The sequence below is a fragment of the Atractosteus spatula genome, chromosome 21 (assembly GCF_055471065.1).
Source record: "Atractosteus spatula isolate fAtrSpa1 chromosome 21, fAtrSpa1.hap1, whole genome shotgun sequence".
NCBI lineage: Eukaryota > Metazoa > Chordata > Actinopteri > Semionotiformes > Lepisosteidae > Atractosteus > Atractosteus spatula.
In genome coordinates, this window is record NC_142726.1 from 17499814 (window position 1) to 17516503 (window position 16690).

General features: G+C 43.5%; 1 protein-coding gene across 3 annotated transcripts in view; it reads right to left on the bottom strand.

The window, feature by feature from the left end:
- Positions 1–8990, bottom strand: part of nfatc3a (nuclear factor of activated T cells 3a) — a 62629-nt gene extending 53639 nt beyond the window's left edge. Inside the window, exon 1 of one of the 3 annotated variants that reach the window (XM_088939112.1) lies at positions 8569–8990. In XM_088939112.1, coding sequence (XP_088795238.1) covers positions 8569–8659 — 91 coding nt within the window. In that variant the 5' untranslated portion in view covers positions 8660–8990. Of the gene's footprint in view, positions 1–79; positions 510–8568 lie in introns of those variants that run through there. The other 2 variants (XM_088939111.1, XM_088939114.1) reach the window with 2 other exon arrangements.
- Between the last annotated feature and the right edge of the window lie 7700 nt (positions 8991–16690).

A 16690-nucleotide genomic window follows, 5' to 3' on the forward strand; every position in this document is an offset into this window, starting at 1 on the left:
CTCTGCGTTTCTGCTCTCATCGCCCTTCAGGGCGCACTCGCCTCCGACGCCCGCACCGCTCCCCTTCCCGCACGCTCACCTGGTGATGTGGCACACAGCATTCTTCCTCCTCCTGCACTGGTGTGACAGTCTGTTACTCAAACCACTTTGAAGAGACCTTCTTAGCCCTTATTTAATAAAATTCAAAACCCTGCCGTCTCCCTTCTGGCAGTCCCACCGAGAGCCCAAAATAGTCGACCATGAGAGCGATGTAATTTCAGTCTTTCCCATGACTGGCAAGGCTTTGAAACGGACAGTTAGATGCCGTAAAGTCAAATATCTATAGGCAACGTATATGACCGTACTTAGAGAGAGACAGATTACTCAGTTCCTTAAAAAAAACTTTACAGCCTACTTGCCAAACCTGAGCAGGAATGGACGCATGAGGACGAGTGTTCAGACGGGTAGAAGCACTGATGAAGGGGAAAACGAGCTGTAGAACAAGGCAGACTTGCAGCAGTGTTGCTCCCGGCTGCTCCTGAGACTGCAGGGAGCTGTGCACTCACCTCTTCTTAAATTCCACTGCCATCTGAGCAGCACATGGCGTGCCTGGGCAAATTTGATGACTTGGATGTTGTTTAAGAGCCTGGGCCTGTTGCCAAGTCCCTCTGTCTGCTCCTCTTTGACCCAATAAGCACAGTTTCAGACAACACCTATCAATCCTTTCTCACTCAAACCATCTAACCTGTTGTTTCCTGTAGGCATGCATGAATATAGTGACACTTTTCCTCTGTTGGTCTTAAAACCCAGCTCAATAAAGCAGCGAGTTCCCCATTCCAAACTAGTGTACCTGGAAATAAAGTAACTTCACAAAAGAAACCATCTACCAAAACTATATAACTTGATGTTAGTGAGGAAAACAAGCAAGTGACACTTTTCTTTAGTCACGTTTAGTACTGCATCAAACTATACTTATAATTCACTATTAAAAATCTTACTTAATATTTGAAATGTGCACCAATCATATAAAGAAAATTATGAAAATTCATAACTATTATGAGCACAACTACAGGAACCCTACCTGAAGTTGAAAACGTACCGCAAGCCTTTACAAACAGGCAATAACAGCATGAATAAAATAAGTAATGGTGATGTTATCATTATGCATATACAGGTCATCACCAAGCTGCTATGGGAATTACCAGGCAGATGACTAATGTTGCCTCCGGGTTAACATTTTTCAAGTGGCTGACACCTAGTGTAAAACTCCAGAGCTCCCTGTTCCAGTAAATCAGAAACATGTAGGCACAGCAATGCTACGGATTGCTCTCCTCCACAACTGTCAGGGCAGCTCCCAACAGGTATGCAATTAATGGCCTCCCTGTCTCAGGTGAGGCTCCCGTCTACACCGGCACACCTGTGGTAGGTGTGTGCCCTACAGAGCACGCTCAGCACAGGCTTAAGTGTTTGTGCTTCTGCCACCTGGCCTTGCTAATTAACTCCCCCCCACTAACCAGGGAGTGTGAGGGTCCCCACATAGGCAGCCCCAGCTGACTGACAGCACTGCTGTGCTCTCATCAGGAAGCAACAGGCTCTGAAAATAAATGACAAATAATAACATCAACGATTAATAGTAATAATTCTGAAGCATACGTTGGAATACCAACAGTACAACACTTCCTTCCAGAGCACTACTGTCATCTCTCAGTCCTCCTTATGCCCTCTTTCACAGCATAGACACAAACCGATTATGTTCACAGATTGCTGAAAGCCGTAGCAGCCCACACTGTTTGCCTGGTAGTATTCTACACAATAAATAACCCTACTGGTGTCTTACAAAGCCCACTGAGAGCACAGTCTGTGAAACGGTCAGACTGTTCATCTGTTCTGAACCTACACACTCCCAGCAATAGTGTTGCAAGATGTAAAAAATAATTCATATCATATCCTTTGTGTAGAAGCATCTTACCATAAACAATAGGAAAAACTTTGAATTTAACAGTACTCCATCAGAAATGCCATTAAAAATGACCCATGTGTTTAATATGACTGAAAACTACTGCACAGTTCAGAGACTCAGAGACTGACAGATTTAGGCTGTGTTAAGGAAAGTAACAACAAAAGGCCCCGTCACCATAAGCACAAAGTCTGGAGTTTGAAACCTCAGCTTACTGCACAGCTATGCAGGTTTGCAGGATCATACATGTATGAAAAACGTGGTTGGGTGAAAGGTCTGCTTCTCACAACTCAGCACAGATACCAGCAATCACTCTCCATGTTCAACAACCATGCACACACTACTTAAAATCTTACATATCAACTGCACACACGTTACTTACAATCAATTCACCCCAAAATCAGCCTTGTTTAAAATTTCATACATTAGTTGCTTGACCCTTTTCACTTCTTAACCCCTCAGCAACAGTGCTTTCCTGGCCTTTCCTTTTCATCTTCCATCGATGTACTCTAAAGACGTCCTGCTGAAGACATGCTTACATGCCAGCTGACTGTACTGTAAACTGTTCTGAGTCCTTAAGGTTAGTGGAAAGTTCTGTCATACACCCCCTCCCCCCCAGCAGAAAAGATGAGCAATGGAATCTGATTTACAGCTACAAAAAGGCAAGGTACCAAATAAAGAGAAGGAGAAGGACAGTGGTATTTTGGAATTAATTAGAAAAGGGAAAACATCTTCCGTCACTTCCACTGCTATTTCTTTTTATCGCACCAGTCATTAATAACGACTGGCCTGTGTGAATCTGCCAAGACCGACAGCCTGCAGGGAAAAAAACGTGGCACATTGGTGCTATTGTTCCAGCACCAAATCCAAATCCAGTTTTTCCTTCCCTTTTCTTCCAAGTTGTTCTTTTTTAAACTTATTCTTAAAAATATTATTTAATGGAAATTGTAATTGACAATTGAGAATCCAGCAAAGAAATTCACTATTTGTGTGCATCAAGTCTAGATGCAACAGTAACCAACTCAGAAGGGTGATAATTATTTGCCAAAAAAGTAAGCACTTTTTTAAAATCACTCTTATGGTTTTCAAGCTGATTTTTTCCAACGAAAAATATTCCTGCCCTGTCATCAGTGTAGACAGATTCAGAGGTTTACAGGTTAAGGTCTAAAATACATAGATACTTTCTTGATCCCGTGAGGGAAATTGCAGAAAATAGGAGCTAGGATGTGGCTGGTAGAAGAATAAAGATTTGCTCCCCATCTATTCACTATTCAAATGTCATGTGGTACTATTACAATTAAAAATCCACAATCCCAGGGCACCTCGTGACTTCCCAGTGCAGAATTACAGATAAACAAAACTGGATCAGCAATTTGATTTATTAGAACATACAAAGTCCCACCACTTAGACAGAAAGAGTCTTGAATAAAAACAGACCTGTCACTAAGCTTAAATCAGAGCTGAGTATAACAAAAATGTTTACTACCCTTAACAAATCAGTGAATAACCCAGTTCTACATGCAGCCAATACATGTGCCTTCACCTGTACATGCTTAATATGTCATAAAATACCTGCTCTACACAGAAACACATGAAATATGAGCTATATAAATATTATAATATTAGAAAGCACAAGTTCTTCAAAGTCCTGAAGAAACACTTACAAATTTCAAATTTCACTTACAAATTCAGACCCTCAGAGTGATATGTAGGTGATCTCATGAAAATTATTCACAGTACCTGTCATTTTCTATTTAGTTCATAACTACTGAGTAAAAGACCCCTAAGGTCAAGAAAAAATAAATTTAAAAACATACAGAACTTACATTAGCATCCTTTATTTTCTAAAACTAACATTCTAAGCTCAAATGCAAAGTAGAAAAAAGCCAATTTAAAATTAAAGGTTTTTAAATCACCTAAAATGTTTCTTATTTTTATACATTCATATTTCAAACATTTTGGTACAAACTGATATTTTACACCACAGTTCTCAAAATAATTACATGTATTACAATATAATAACATTCATTAATATTAATAACGTATAATAATTAAAATATTCAGATTTAACATACAAACCCAAATTTCCCTTTAGTATGTACTTTATTTCAGGTATTTTGCATTGAGAAGAGCTGAAGTCTGAATATTCAGCAATTTAAAATCAATAATACTCTTCAAAAGTGAACAGAAAGCCCAACTGATCAATTTGTACTTGAATTAATCAAGAACCTGTCATGTTTACAGAGTACGTTCATTTCCTTTACAACAGCAATGCTTGACTACAGGATGCTCTTGTTGGGTATAAGGCTTTATACCCTCACCTCCTAACACACTAGAAGGCCGACACTTTTATTGTCACAGTGGAATGTGTTACCCATTGACAGTACAAGAAGCCAGATTTTTTAAGTATTAAACATACTGGGATTAAATAAAGTATAAAAAAGTAAACTAAGGCAGAACATTTAGTGTGAAAGATAGTGCTCTCTCTGAGCACTGACACTACTTTATTCAGATATAAAGAGTCATGACCCTCCTCAGGACTGAAGGGTTGAAAATGGATGTACAATAACAACAATATTCAAAGTATTACATTTTCCAAACAATCTGCTCTTTGGTAGAAAGATATAAAATACACACAAGTTAAAAACAAAAAATGACATAAACACATGTACTACAAAGGGACTGAAAAGCATTTAGCAGGCATAATGGAAGACATGATAATGAAAAAGAGTTCTCTGGGAAAGCCCTGCATGTTTTCCTCGATATTTATTTCAGACACTTAAATGCTTCCTTCCAGACAGGATTGTCCTAGACTAACCTGCTAAACTAGATCACTCAAAAATTAAAATTAACTATCTGAAGAAAATTAACACCCAAGATTTCAATGAAGACAAATTAAAACCATAATTATTTTTAAAACAATACAAAATATAATTGTAATTACCTACATAAGATAATATAGAAAAATATAAATACAGAACACATTTGATTTTATTATGGATTTGTAATTTCCATCTATAAAGAAATTAACACTCATCGTCAAAGATTAAATGCAGAATCAAAGCACAACGACAGAGACTACAGCAGGAAACCAGTGGCAGTAAAAGGGCTGGGAGAGTGGACGACTGTCACCGACGCTGCAGAGTCACTGTTTCAGCGGTAAGACACTAGAGAGCAAAGGCTCCCAGTGACTGAACAAAGCAAGTATGTTAAATAAAGATGGACAATAAATTTCGACTTGCCTGTGGCTTAGCAACTTTCTAACAATCATAATAATAATAAAACAGCAAGAGGCCTTTGAGGCATAAAATACCTCAGCTTTATGTAAATATGACTTTTATCTCGCCCCCTCACAGTAACCCGTTTGGGCAGACACCGTCATGCTAACAGAACACAGACCATCTTACTCTTCTGCAAACAGTATCTTACACTTCGAGAAGAAAGAATGAAATTTTGCGACTGCCAGAGGTGAACCTGTCACTGAGACTACAGTGCCACCAGAGATGAGAGCATAGCTAAATGAGCACTGAGACAAGTCGGGAGATTTCAATTGCTAATCCAGCAGTCCTCTCTCAGGCTATGAAAGTACAGACATTTTAAAGTAAAATTGAAAAACCAATGACTTGGAATTTTCCTTTGGTCTTACACCGCGGCGCCACATCTTCTGGAATCAGGATGACTGAGAACAAGACTGTTTTCTCTATGACTGCCGCACAATAGAGACACATAAGTCCATTTTAATATTCAGCTGCAAAAGATAGTTTTACACCATTTTATATGATACGGCTCAACAGCTGGATTTTCTTTAAGAAAATATCACCTTTTGCTGGAACAAATAAATGACTACACTATTTTTTAAAAGTTTGTTTATTCTATCCTGAAGTACTTTTCAATGTGTGAAATCAATGGAGCCTTATTCACTCATCCAGAACAACACACACACTCACATACAACACATCAACAGGAGAGCACCTGGCAGGAAACACTCAAAGACCATGACGACAGATCTTAAAGATGCTGAACGTCATAGGATAAGGAGTTTCTTTTAAAAACTCTTTTCTTTTAAAAAGTCCTAACATTTGGGGCTTATATGTGTTATATGTGTAAAAAATGAAATGTTTATTTCTGATACAGAACTACACATCTGGCTGCACGTTAAACTATACTGTAAAATATAAAACACTACACATACAAGTCAGTGTTTCTCAGTGATTTCAATATTGTTCACTATAGAAAACGTTGATAATAAGGGTTCATATACACCCCTCAGTATAAACCAAAAGTGTGCAGTCTGGACAGACAGTAGTTTTACACATTTTACAAATGTGAGTTATGTCCGACACTTCAGAAGCGAAACAATCTTGCTCCTCAAAAACACTGAACTGCATCACAGAACATAATTATCCGATATCTACAGTAGGCAGATGCAACCAGTCAAATTATACAGCCGATTCGAATCATACACGTTCTCAATAAAGAAAACAAGCAGCAGTAGTCTGTACACATCAGCAGATGGACTGTAAGAAAGTAAAGCAAGTGAAAGGTAATCAATATTACTGGGAGGTGTGTATCTGGAACCTTTAGGTTTCACTTTTGTTGACATCCTTAAAGCATGCCTGTGCTTTTATCCCCGTCTTCATGGTCACAGAGAAACTAACTACCTTCTGTATAAACACCCCCCACTTTTTTCCCCACAAAAAAAACATGCGGGCACACGAATTCTTAAAGTTATGCAAACTGTGTATATTTGTCATTCTCATTCGACCCTCATGACCTTCTTTGTCCTGTGGCGCCCAGTCTCCCCGCTGCTCGTAGGGCCCCAGGCTGCTGTCCAGCCCGACTCTCGGCCCGGGGCCGTGCGCGCTCCGCCCCTCCTGATTTCGGCTTCTCTGTTGGCACAGATACTGCTCTTGTGTGCGGTCCAGAGTTAACCGTGGCTACTGTTGAGAATGGGCTAAAACCATCATTTGAAAAGCCGATCGTTAAAATGTTGTAACCTTTTCTGTATTCTGTTAAACGGGATGCGCGGCTGTAGTTCTCTCCCACACGCTCGCCAGCCCCGGGAGCCCCGCTGGCTGGAGATGTCTCGATAGTAAAGGGCAGACCCCACTGCAGCCTCCGGTCTGCTGACAGCGACCTGCGAGTTACACTGGTGTCTGACCGCTTTCCTTTTCCAGACACAACCCTAACCGTGCAGCTCTCGGGTGTGCAAATGGACAAGAAATACGTGAGAAATAAAGTAAGATTTTTTTTAAAAGTAAAGAGGTTTGTTTCCGGTGTAAAACCTGTAACTCTATGAGCCTGAGGACCCTCTGATGGGACGGGTCGCTCACGGTGCCCGCTGCATGTGCGCCGGTCTCAACTTGACAGGTGTCGGTTGCTAACGGGTTCAAAATGGTTACCACAGGTATTTTTTTTTTGCGAAACAAATGCACGTCACCGCGTCTTATTTTTTTTATTGAAACTCTCGCAAACAAAATGAGAAATAATTCGAGGCTAGGGCCAGCGCTGAGGCACGCAGGTCGCCGCCAGCTGTCCAGGCGACTCGGCCGGAGAGACGCAGCTGACCAGGCCGCGCAGGGCCCGCCGGCTCCAGAGTGACCACTCTCCCACCTGCATCGCGGCGAAGGCGATCATCGCCCACAAGAGCTCAAATACCACGAGAGGACCAAAGGAGTACTTTTAAATGCTGAGCAATTGCAGCTATAAGAAGAGACAATAAAAACTGCAGTTTATTTAAAAAAAAGCATAAATAACTGCCAGTGGTGTACAGGGGCTTAAGATATAACTCAATCACTTCTGTAGACTTGAAAGTCTGTCTATAGACAGCGAGCCTGTTTTCACACGTGTTGACAACCTCAAACACAATGCGAACTGATCTGATTATATTAACGGATGCACGGAAAACTAACAATTGTACTTGCACTACGTACCTATATTTTATTTATTTTTTTTATTCAATGCACCTCCACAAGCAGAATTTCCACCAGCAGTGCCCCCAGGGTGAGCTTGGACTCGCTACATAAACATTTGAAACCCGTTCTTCTAGATTTTCCACAACTCCGTTTGTAAAGGAAAACACAATTAAAATTAAAATTAATTTTAAAATGCGCCAGTGACACTCGCTGCCTCGGATCCACTTTCGCCGAAAACGAGTGAAAGAAGAGGCACATTAACCTGCGCTCAGAGACATCACTGCAGCAGCCAATAAGAGCTGGAACGAATTTCTATAAACTGGACGCGGTTTTTATGTTTATATAAAATGTGAGGTTTCATTCGATTGCCTCGCTCCGAAATGAAGGGGGGGGGGGAGCCTTGATGCGAGACTGTAAATTAAGAAAATTAATAGATGCAAATTACAGAACATAAAAAAACTAAAACGTGAAAACTGTTAAAGCGAGAATTAATAATAAGACAATCCAACCAGCGGAATAAGTATTATCCACACCTAGGAAAATAAAGGGCATTCCCACTTGCGGGGTGTAACAACAAAAAGGGCTAGGCACCGCTGTTCCCAAAGTTTGCAAACTTCTCTCGCGCTGCACGACTGGGAACAGCGGCGTGCCGGCGGGACGGGCCGGGCGCCCGCGGCGAGAGTCAGCGCGGACAGAGCCGGTCCGGAAGGCACTAACCTGCGGGGCCTAGCGCCTGCTGCTGCCCGTCCTCCCCGAAGATCAGCCTGAAGTCCAGCTCCTCATTGCCGCTGCAGTTTGCAGTAGTCATCGGGTTTGACAGCTCGGGCTCGCCCGTCACTCTGCTCAGCAATGCCCCGCCGCGGGACTCCTCACAACATTTAAAAACAAAACTTTTTCGTGGTCGTCGCTCCGCAAGATTTCTGCCCCCGGTTTTGCGGACCCACAGCCTACATTAAAATCCTCGCTCCCGTATTCCGAAGCGCTTCTCTTCCCAGAGTTTTACTGCTCACGCTTCGTGCTCTCCTGCGCTTCGCTGCGGACGAGCGGCCGTGTCCGGTGTGCCGGTGCTGTTGCCTGGGCGACGGTACAGGACGGTCGGTAAAATTATCGCCTCTCGCTCTGTCTCGAGCTTCTATCCCAACTTTTACTAACAGCGCGTGACAGGGCAGCTCCAGCGGTGACGTCAGCAAACTCGGCTGACACGAGCGCGCGCTCACACGGCCACAGACAGAGCACCTAGCCTGGCTCGCAGAAAGGGCTTTTGGGAATTGAAGTTCCTTAAAACCTTTCAGCTATGAACTGAATCCTCTTCAGTCCTTATGTTTTGCATATTTATTAATTTATAGTTAGATTTGATTGATTTGTATATTATGTGAATATAATAAAATAACACATACCATTACATGATATATGAAATAAATAGCAACATATACGGCATATTTATCTCTAAATATATTCAAATATATTAAAGATGCATAGTTACTGATTGTCAAGACACAGTCATGACAGCTTTAGTTTTTAATAATGAAATCGTTACAAATAAGAGAGGCATTCCTCTGCACCCCAGAGGTGCTTCAGATTACAGCAGTGACAGTCTCCATAGTGCCCCCCGTGCTGTGTCACATCTTGGGGCTCCCCTCGGCACCCCAGTGCAGGCTACAAGAGCAGCAGTCTTCACGATGCAAATGTGTCCCTTTGACCTGAACAGCAGCCCTGGCTCTGCCGTTTAGAAAGCAACAGAAATAGAAATCTTGCGCTCACAAGTTAATGAATGACAGCCGTATCCACTCACAAAAATAAATCTCAGTGGAAATTCCTAGAGCTTTATGGCTATTATTAGCATTTTATGAAAGTGTACTGACAGGTGTTTTCAGAGATACCTGAAGCTATAACCTCCATGCTGGCTGCGTGAGATATCCTCTTCACAGCCTGCGATTCCACCAGGATCACAGGAAATAGACTCTGTGGAGAGTGGCACCATAGCAGTCAAACACAGCTCTCACTTAACGCCACTGTACCAAATGAATGGAGCTGGGTGGTGCTTGAGAATTTTGGTCAGATTAAGTAGACTGCAGGTCCAATATCTGTCCGTTAAATTAGAATATGTGCTTTTGCTCAGCTATAAATGAAGAGCTATTGTGATATAATTAGCCATACTGCAGAGTTTCCAGTGAAAAAGGTGACTGTCTAAAGACAGCAGCCTTGGTAGAAGCCTTTAAATGAAACATACAAGTGTCCTTTAGCCCCAGTGTCTATGGCAGAGAAGAACAGGCACGTTGGACTGGTAGTGGAGTGGACAGAGTAGCCCGATACCAGTCAGCAGGGTGCCCAGGCCTGAACTCAGGATTGTCAGCTCCGCTCCACCAACCTGCTCTCCATCTCCCCCTGGATGGTGGGCAGGGCAGCTGCTGCCTTCTCAGATCCACACTGGGTTTTGTCCTTGTAAGGTCAGGGTTCTAGCCCTGCACCCTGTTCGCAGAGCACGCACCTGCGCAAGCAGACTGTCTCAAACCCAAGTGTCAACTCCTAACAACCTGCCAGTGAAAACAACCCTTTCGACTGTACATTAAAAAATGTACATTTTTAAGGTAAAAAAATTAATGTACTAGATAATTCAGTTTAACAGTTTCCTATTTCCTGGAACATAGAACAACTTTTTTGTCAATATTTAAAAGTTTGTTTTTCAAGGCAGAGTGCTGGTTACATATTTCTGCAGCTCACGCTGTGGAGAAAAGCCTCAATTAATTGTAAAAACACTTCAGCTGCTCATATGCAGATACAGTGATATCTAATAATAATAATAATTATGAAACAACTAAAGGTTGATTCCATGCTGAAAAGCGAAGAAAAGAAACACAATGTTTCAACTGTGGAGCCTTCTCCGGGTGCTTCAAATGGGTGCTTCAAACCTGAAGAAGGCTCCACAGCCGAAACATTGTGTTTCTTTTCTTCTCTTTTCAGTATGGAATAAACCTTTACTTGTTCTTTTGCAGCCTATGCATGCTGATGCAGCTACCCACCTGAACTTCTTCATAATACTACTAATAATAGTACTACTACTACGACTACTACTACTACTAATAATCATTATTATTATTACATGTACATAGTTCTTTTCTGGACACTCAACTCAAAGCACTTTACAGGTAATGGGGATCCCCTCCACCACCACCAGTGTGGAGCCCCACCTGGATGATGCGACAGCAGCCAGAGTGAGCAAGTACACTCTCCACACACCAGCTATAAGGACCTCGGTTTTATGTCTAATCCGAAAGACGGCGCCTTTTTACAGTACAGTGTCCCTGTCACTACACTGGGGCATTAGAACCCACACAGACTGCAGTGTGAGTGCCCCCTACTGGCCCCAGTAACACCTCTTCCAGCAGCAGGCTTAGCTTTCCCAGGAGGACCCCCATCCAGGCTCACACCTGCTGAGCTTCAGTGTGCTGCCAGTTATGAGTTGCAGGGTGATATACCTGCTGGAAAAATATGGAAATAATCACATGAATGTGCTCTTATCAGCCTCTGCTCTTGGTGGAAATAACAGTGGGAACTTCTAACAGTCACTTCCCCTGTTCTTTAAAACTCTGCAGTTTTATGCACAAATTGACAAGGATTAGAACTGCAGGCCCCTGACTCTGATCCCTTTTTCATATGCTGAGGGACGGTGGGATTGTGTGTCTGCCCTACGGAAGGAAATACTGTGTTCAAAGCCTGCTCTTTGCTATTGTCTGCAGGTGACACACTGACTCATGTGAACGTTAGGAACAGGACATCTACACGCCGCAGGTGGGAGAGCTGGTTGTGTGTCAAACAGGAGGGTGACATTGAGCCTGAGAGGAATTTCTGAAATGAAAAGAATTGCAGTTTCACCCACTTCACTTGAAAAGGGAAGGAAAAACAATTCAGTCAGGTTGTTAACTAATAATAAAAGGAGGAAAAAAGCCTTAAAATTCCTTGCTGAAGATGGGAATCATCATGAAGACCTTTTTTCATTTTTAATGTTTCTTTCTAATTTTCCTCTTTTCAAAGCACTTTGGTCTCAGCATCATCCCAGAGTGATCCATAACCCCGCGAACACTGCTGTGCAGTGAAGCCTGCGAGAGCAGGAACTGAGTCACCTTTCTTCATGTTGCATTTCCATTTGACTCAGGTGTTTAGCGTGCAATAGACAATGTCATTATGAAACCTTGTCGGTTTCTCAGGTTTCCTGAACTTGCGCACAGTTCTCTTTGCCCATTCTTCCCCGCTGTGTGTTCTCATCCCACTGCTGCTGCAGCCCATCAATGCTAAAAGCTTCAATCAACCTTCCGCTCCGCTATACTAAAATATTTAAGACAAACTAATTGTATGTGCCGTTTTGCATCAAGAGATCTGCCTGTTGCAGGCTCAACAGTTCTAAAATTGTTCCCTGTGTGAGTGAGCTGAGATTTCATTTGTGTTTTCCCTATCATGTGCAACACATGATGGTATGTGTTTCATATCATGGGTAACATATCACGTGCACATGATATGAATAACAGAGATGTAATCTCAGCTCACTCACACAGGGAAAGATTGAAAGATTGATGTCCCTGTTTTCACTATACCCTGGGGACATAACAGAACTGTCCAGGTCACCAAAAATCACCTTCAATAAGTAGTGTGAATAATCAGGATGCAGCTCTCCTCTAGAACATTCTTCAGCTCCAGTTCACAACCCTCCAATGCCCCCAGACAGGGCTGAACGCAAATCTTGTCTTGCTTGATCAGCCCCCGAGAAGAGAGGCTCTTCAATAATGCAGGTGCTGCTTTGTTGTGGGTTTGCAGAGCCTCTTTCGCTACGGGTGAGGAGAGACTCATCCAGAGGGCCCTTCTTGAAAGATGAAGACTGGCTATGGGAGAGCAGCTGGAGCAGAGTGGCTGCAGTACTAGGTGTACAGAGAGTGAGGAGTTTGAGATGCTGAGGCAGAGTGTGTACAGGGAGTGAGGAGAGTGAAACACTACACCAGAGTGTGTACAGGATGTGAGGAGAGTGAGATGCTGGGCAGAGTGTGTACAGGGAGTGAGGAGAGTCGGAAGCTGTGGCAGAGTGTGTACAGGGAGTGAGGAGAGTGAGATGCTGGGCAGAGTGTGTACAGGGAGTGAGGAGAGTGAGACACTACAACAGAGTGTGTACAGGGTGTGAGGAGAGTCCGGAGCTGTGGCAGAGTGTGTACAGGGTGTGAGGAGAGTGAGATGCTCGGCAGAGTGTGTACAGGGTGTGAGGAGAGTCGGAAGCTGTGGCAGAGTGTGTACAGGGAGTGAGGAGAGTGAGATGCTGGGCAGAGTGTGTACAGGGAGTGAGGAGAGTGAGACACTACACCAGAGGGTGTACAGGATGTGAGGAGAGTGAGATGCTGGGCAGAGTGTGTACAGGGAGTGAGGAGAGTGAGATGCTGGGTAGAGTGTGTACAGGGAGTGAGGAGAGTGAAACACTACACCAGAGTGTGTACAGGGTGTGAGGAGAGTGAGATGCTGGGCAGAGTGTGTACAGGGTGTGACGAGAGTGAGATGCTGGGCAGAGTGTGTACAGGGTGTGACGAGAGTGAGATGCTGGGCAGAGTGTGTACAGGGTGTGAGGAGAGTGAGATGCTGGGCAGAGTGTGTACAGGGAGTGAGGAGAGTGAGACACTACACCAGAGTGTGTACAGGATGTGAGGAGAGTCAGAAGCTGTGGCAGAGTGTGTACAGGGAGTGAGGAGAGTGAGACACTACACCAGAGTGTGTACAGGATGTGAGGAGAGTCAGAAGCTGTGGCAGAGTGTGTACAGGGAGTGAGGAGAGTGAGACACTACACCAGAGTGTGTACAGGGTGTGAGGAGAGTGAGATGCTGGGCAGAGTGTGTACAGGGAGTGAGGAGAGTCGGAAGCTGTGGCAGAGTGTGTACAGGGAGTGAGGAGAGTGAGACACTACACCAGAGTGTGTACAGGGTGTGAGGAGAGTGAGACACTACACCAGAGTGTGTACAGGGTGTGAGGAGAGTCAGGAGCTGTGGCAGTGTGTACAGGGTGTGAGGAGAGTGAGATGCTGGGCAGAGTGTGTACAGGGAGTGAGGAGAGTGAGACACTACACCAGAGTGTGTACAGGATGTGAGGAGAGTCAGGAGCTGTGGCAGTGTGTACAGGGTGTGAGGAGAGTGAGATGCTGGGCAGAGTGTGTACAGGGTGTGAGGAGAGTGAGACACTACACCAGAGTGTGTACAGGATGTGAGGAGAGTGAGATGCTGGGCAGAGTGTGTACAGGGAGTGAGGAGAGTCGGAAGCTGTGGCAGAGTGTGTACAGGGAGTGAGGAGAGTGAGACACTACACCAGAGTGTGTACAGGGTGTGAGGAGAGTCAGGAGCTGTGGCAGAGTGTGTACAGGGTGTGAGGAGAGTGAGACACTACACCAGAGTGTGTACAGGGTGTGAGGAGAGTGAGATGCTGGGCAGAGTGTGTACAGGGTGTGAGGAGAGTGAGACACTACACCAGAGTGTGTACAGGGTGTGAGGAGAGTCAGGAGCTGTGGCAGAGTGTGTACAGGGTGTGACGAGAGTGAGATGCTGGGCAGAGTGTGTACAGGGTGTGAGGAGAGTGAGATGCTGGGCAGAGTGTGTACAGGGTGTGAGGAGAGTGAGACACTACACCAGAGTGTGTACAGGGTGTGAGGAGAGTCAGGAGCTGTGGTAGAGTGTGTACAGGGTGTGACGAGAGTGAGATGCTGGGCAGAGTGTGTACAGGCTGCTCTCAGGGAAGATGTCCAGATAACTCACACCTAGCCTGATTTGCTTGCAGTCGCCCCACAGTGCAGCAGTGGGAGCCCGATTCTCACAAGAGGGTTTAACTGTGAAAACCAGGTTCCTAGAACTGCTGTGTTGTGATCTCCGTCTAACCTCACATTAGGTCTGCAAGTTCAAAGTTCATCTTGGCTGTGCTTTAAGGTTTTTGTAAACATGAATTCCTCCATTACAGAAATAACCCGTACTTGAAGTGCAAATAACAGTATCGTAGTCACGTTTTTGCTATGCCCAGCTGTAAGACTACAATCCGTCTTGCAGTTAAGCAGGTCGGCAGCAGTAACTGCAGAGCCAGAGCTGCTGTTCAGGCAGTCCGCCTGGTTAAAAGCTGTCATCAGGTCCAGTCGGATCAGAGGGGCTCCGGACAGACCGGTGTGCCACTAGGACGCGCTGCGGACAGAGACCCGCGCTCCAGTAGAATTAAAAAACTAAGCAGTTTGTTGCAGATTCTTATCAAGACATTGCTGTCTGGAAATACCAGAAAAAAAATGCTTTAAATTTTATAAATGTGGGTGGAGAGGTGTTATCGGTCACAGATGCGCGCGAATTCTTTGATTTCCTGTGCACAAAATTTCCTTTTAAATGCACATGCACAAATCAGTAGTTTTTCAAACGCGAAATAACAGAGACGCTAATATCACAACTCCTTAATGGTCTTCACTATTTACTATTTAAACTTTCGTTATAATTTTAAAGGCAGTTTGTTTTTCATTCCCTGGTTTAATCAGATCATCGTACTACAAAAGAGCAATTACGAAATGACAGAAGAGCTTTTCTCAATTTCAGCTTCTTCACTTTGGATTTCGTTGGGACAGACCCGACTGCAACATGTAACCCGACTTACTTTCTATGATATATCTGGAAAATGAAAACAATTTCAGTTTGTTTAAATCTGTTTAAAGCCGAACTTGCAGACTGTTTGTGGTGAAGAATGGCGCTTGTAGATCTCTGGGAAGAATGAGGAATGAAAAGTTGCCTTTAATTCGAAAGCTATTCGTCTCTCACACTAACAGTGCTCCAGCAGCTCTTATGTCTGTTCGGCACACCCTCATTGTCAAGGACTCGCTAGTTCGCAGTGCTGTGCGCCCTGAGCTACACAAGAGATGGGCCGCGGTCGTTCCTAAAAAGTGACGATTAAGCATTTTTCTGTCTGCCCTGTGGCAGCACCGGCACACACAAGATTCTCATTTTGTTTACAGTTCAGATTACCTTTGTTTTCTATCTTCTCTGATGACCTTTAAAGAAGGAGATAAAGTGCGATATCCGCAGATTGTGTAGGAGGGTGTAGATGTGGTTTATGATATTATGTTCTCGTAAGAAATTTGAAAAAAAAAAGAAAAAAACATACATGCAGACACACATTGCTCCCGTTTAATTTTGTGTAGATTGAAGGAGTAACCCTCTTTAAGTCTTTGATATTATATCTTACAAAGAGGGCATTGACCTACATATGAATAAAATATGTTAGAATCAGTAAAAACTAAGATTTTCCTTTTGCTTTTTTTGAAGGAAAAGTATGAGAAGTAATCAATGTCATACAAACCTTTATAAAATCAGGTATGTTAAAAACGGAATTCAATGAACCTGTTACATTTTTTCTGACAGAGGAAAATTATCCTAATATTATATAAAGTTCCTAAGTGTTATCTTATTATCATATGTATCACGTATAGGCTCCAAACTGCAAACTGAACGTGGCTGAAAAAGTCAGCATCATCCTCTCACACTCTACACTCCTGCACTAAAGTTAGATGTGGGGTGAGTAGTGTGCTGCAGACACAGATGAAGGAGGAAGATATTGAACAAAAAAACAAATGTCTCAACTCCCAAATTACAACAAAACGCTTCCTTGACATCACTACAGATTAAGACTGTCTGGTACCAAAAACACCCACCAGCACAGAGCTGTGAAGGTTAAGAGCTGCGGCCACCTGGAGTTCGACGTATTCAGAACTGTAAGGGAGGGTTAGTACTGAGAGGATGTCCAGTCTTCTTGCTTGTCTGTTATTAATGTTTGGATTGGAGAACCTCTTCCAGTCCTC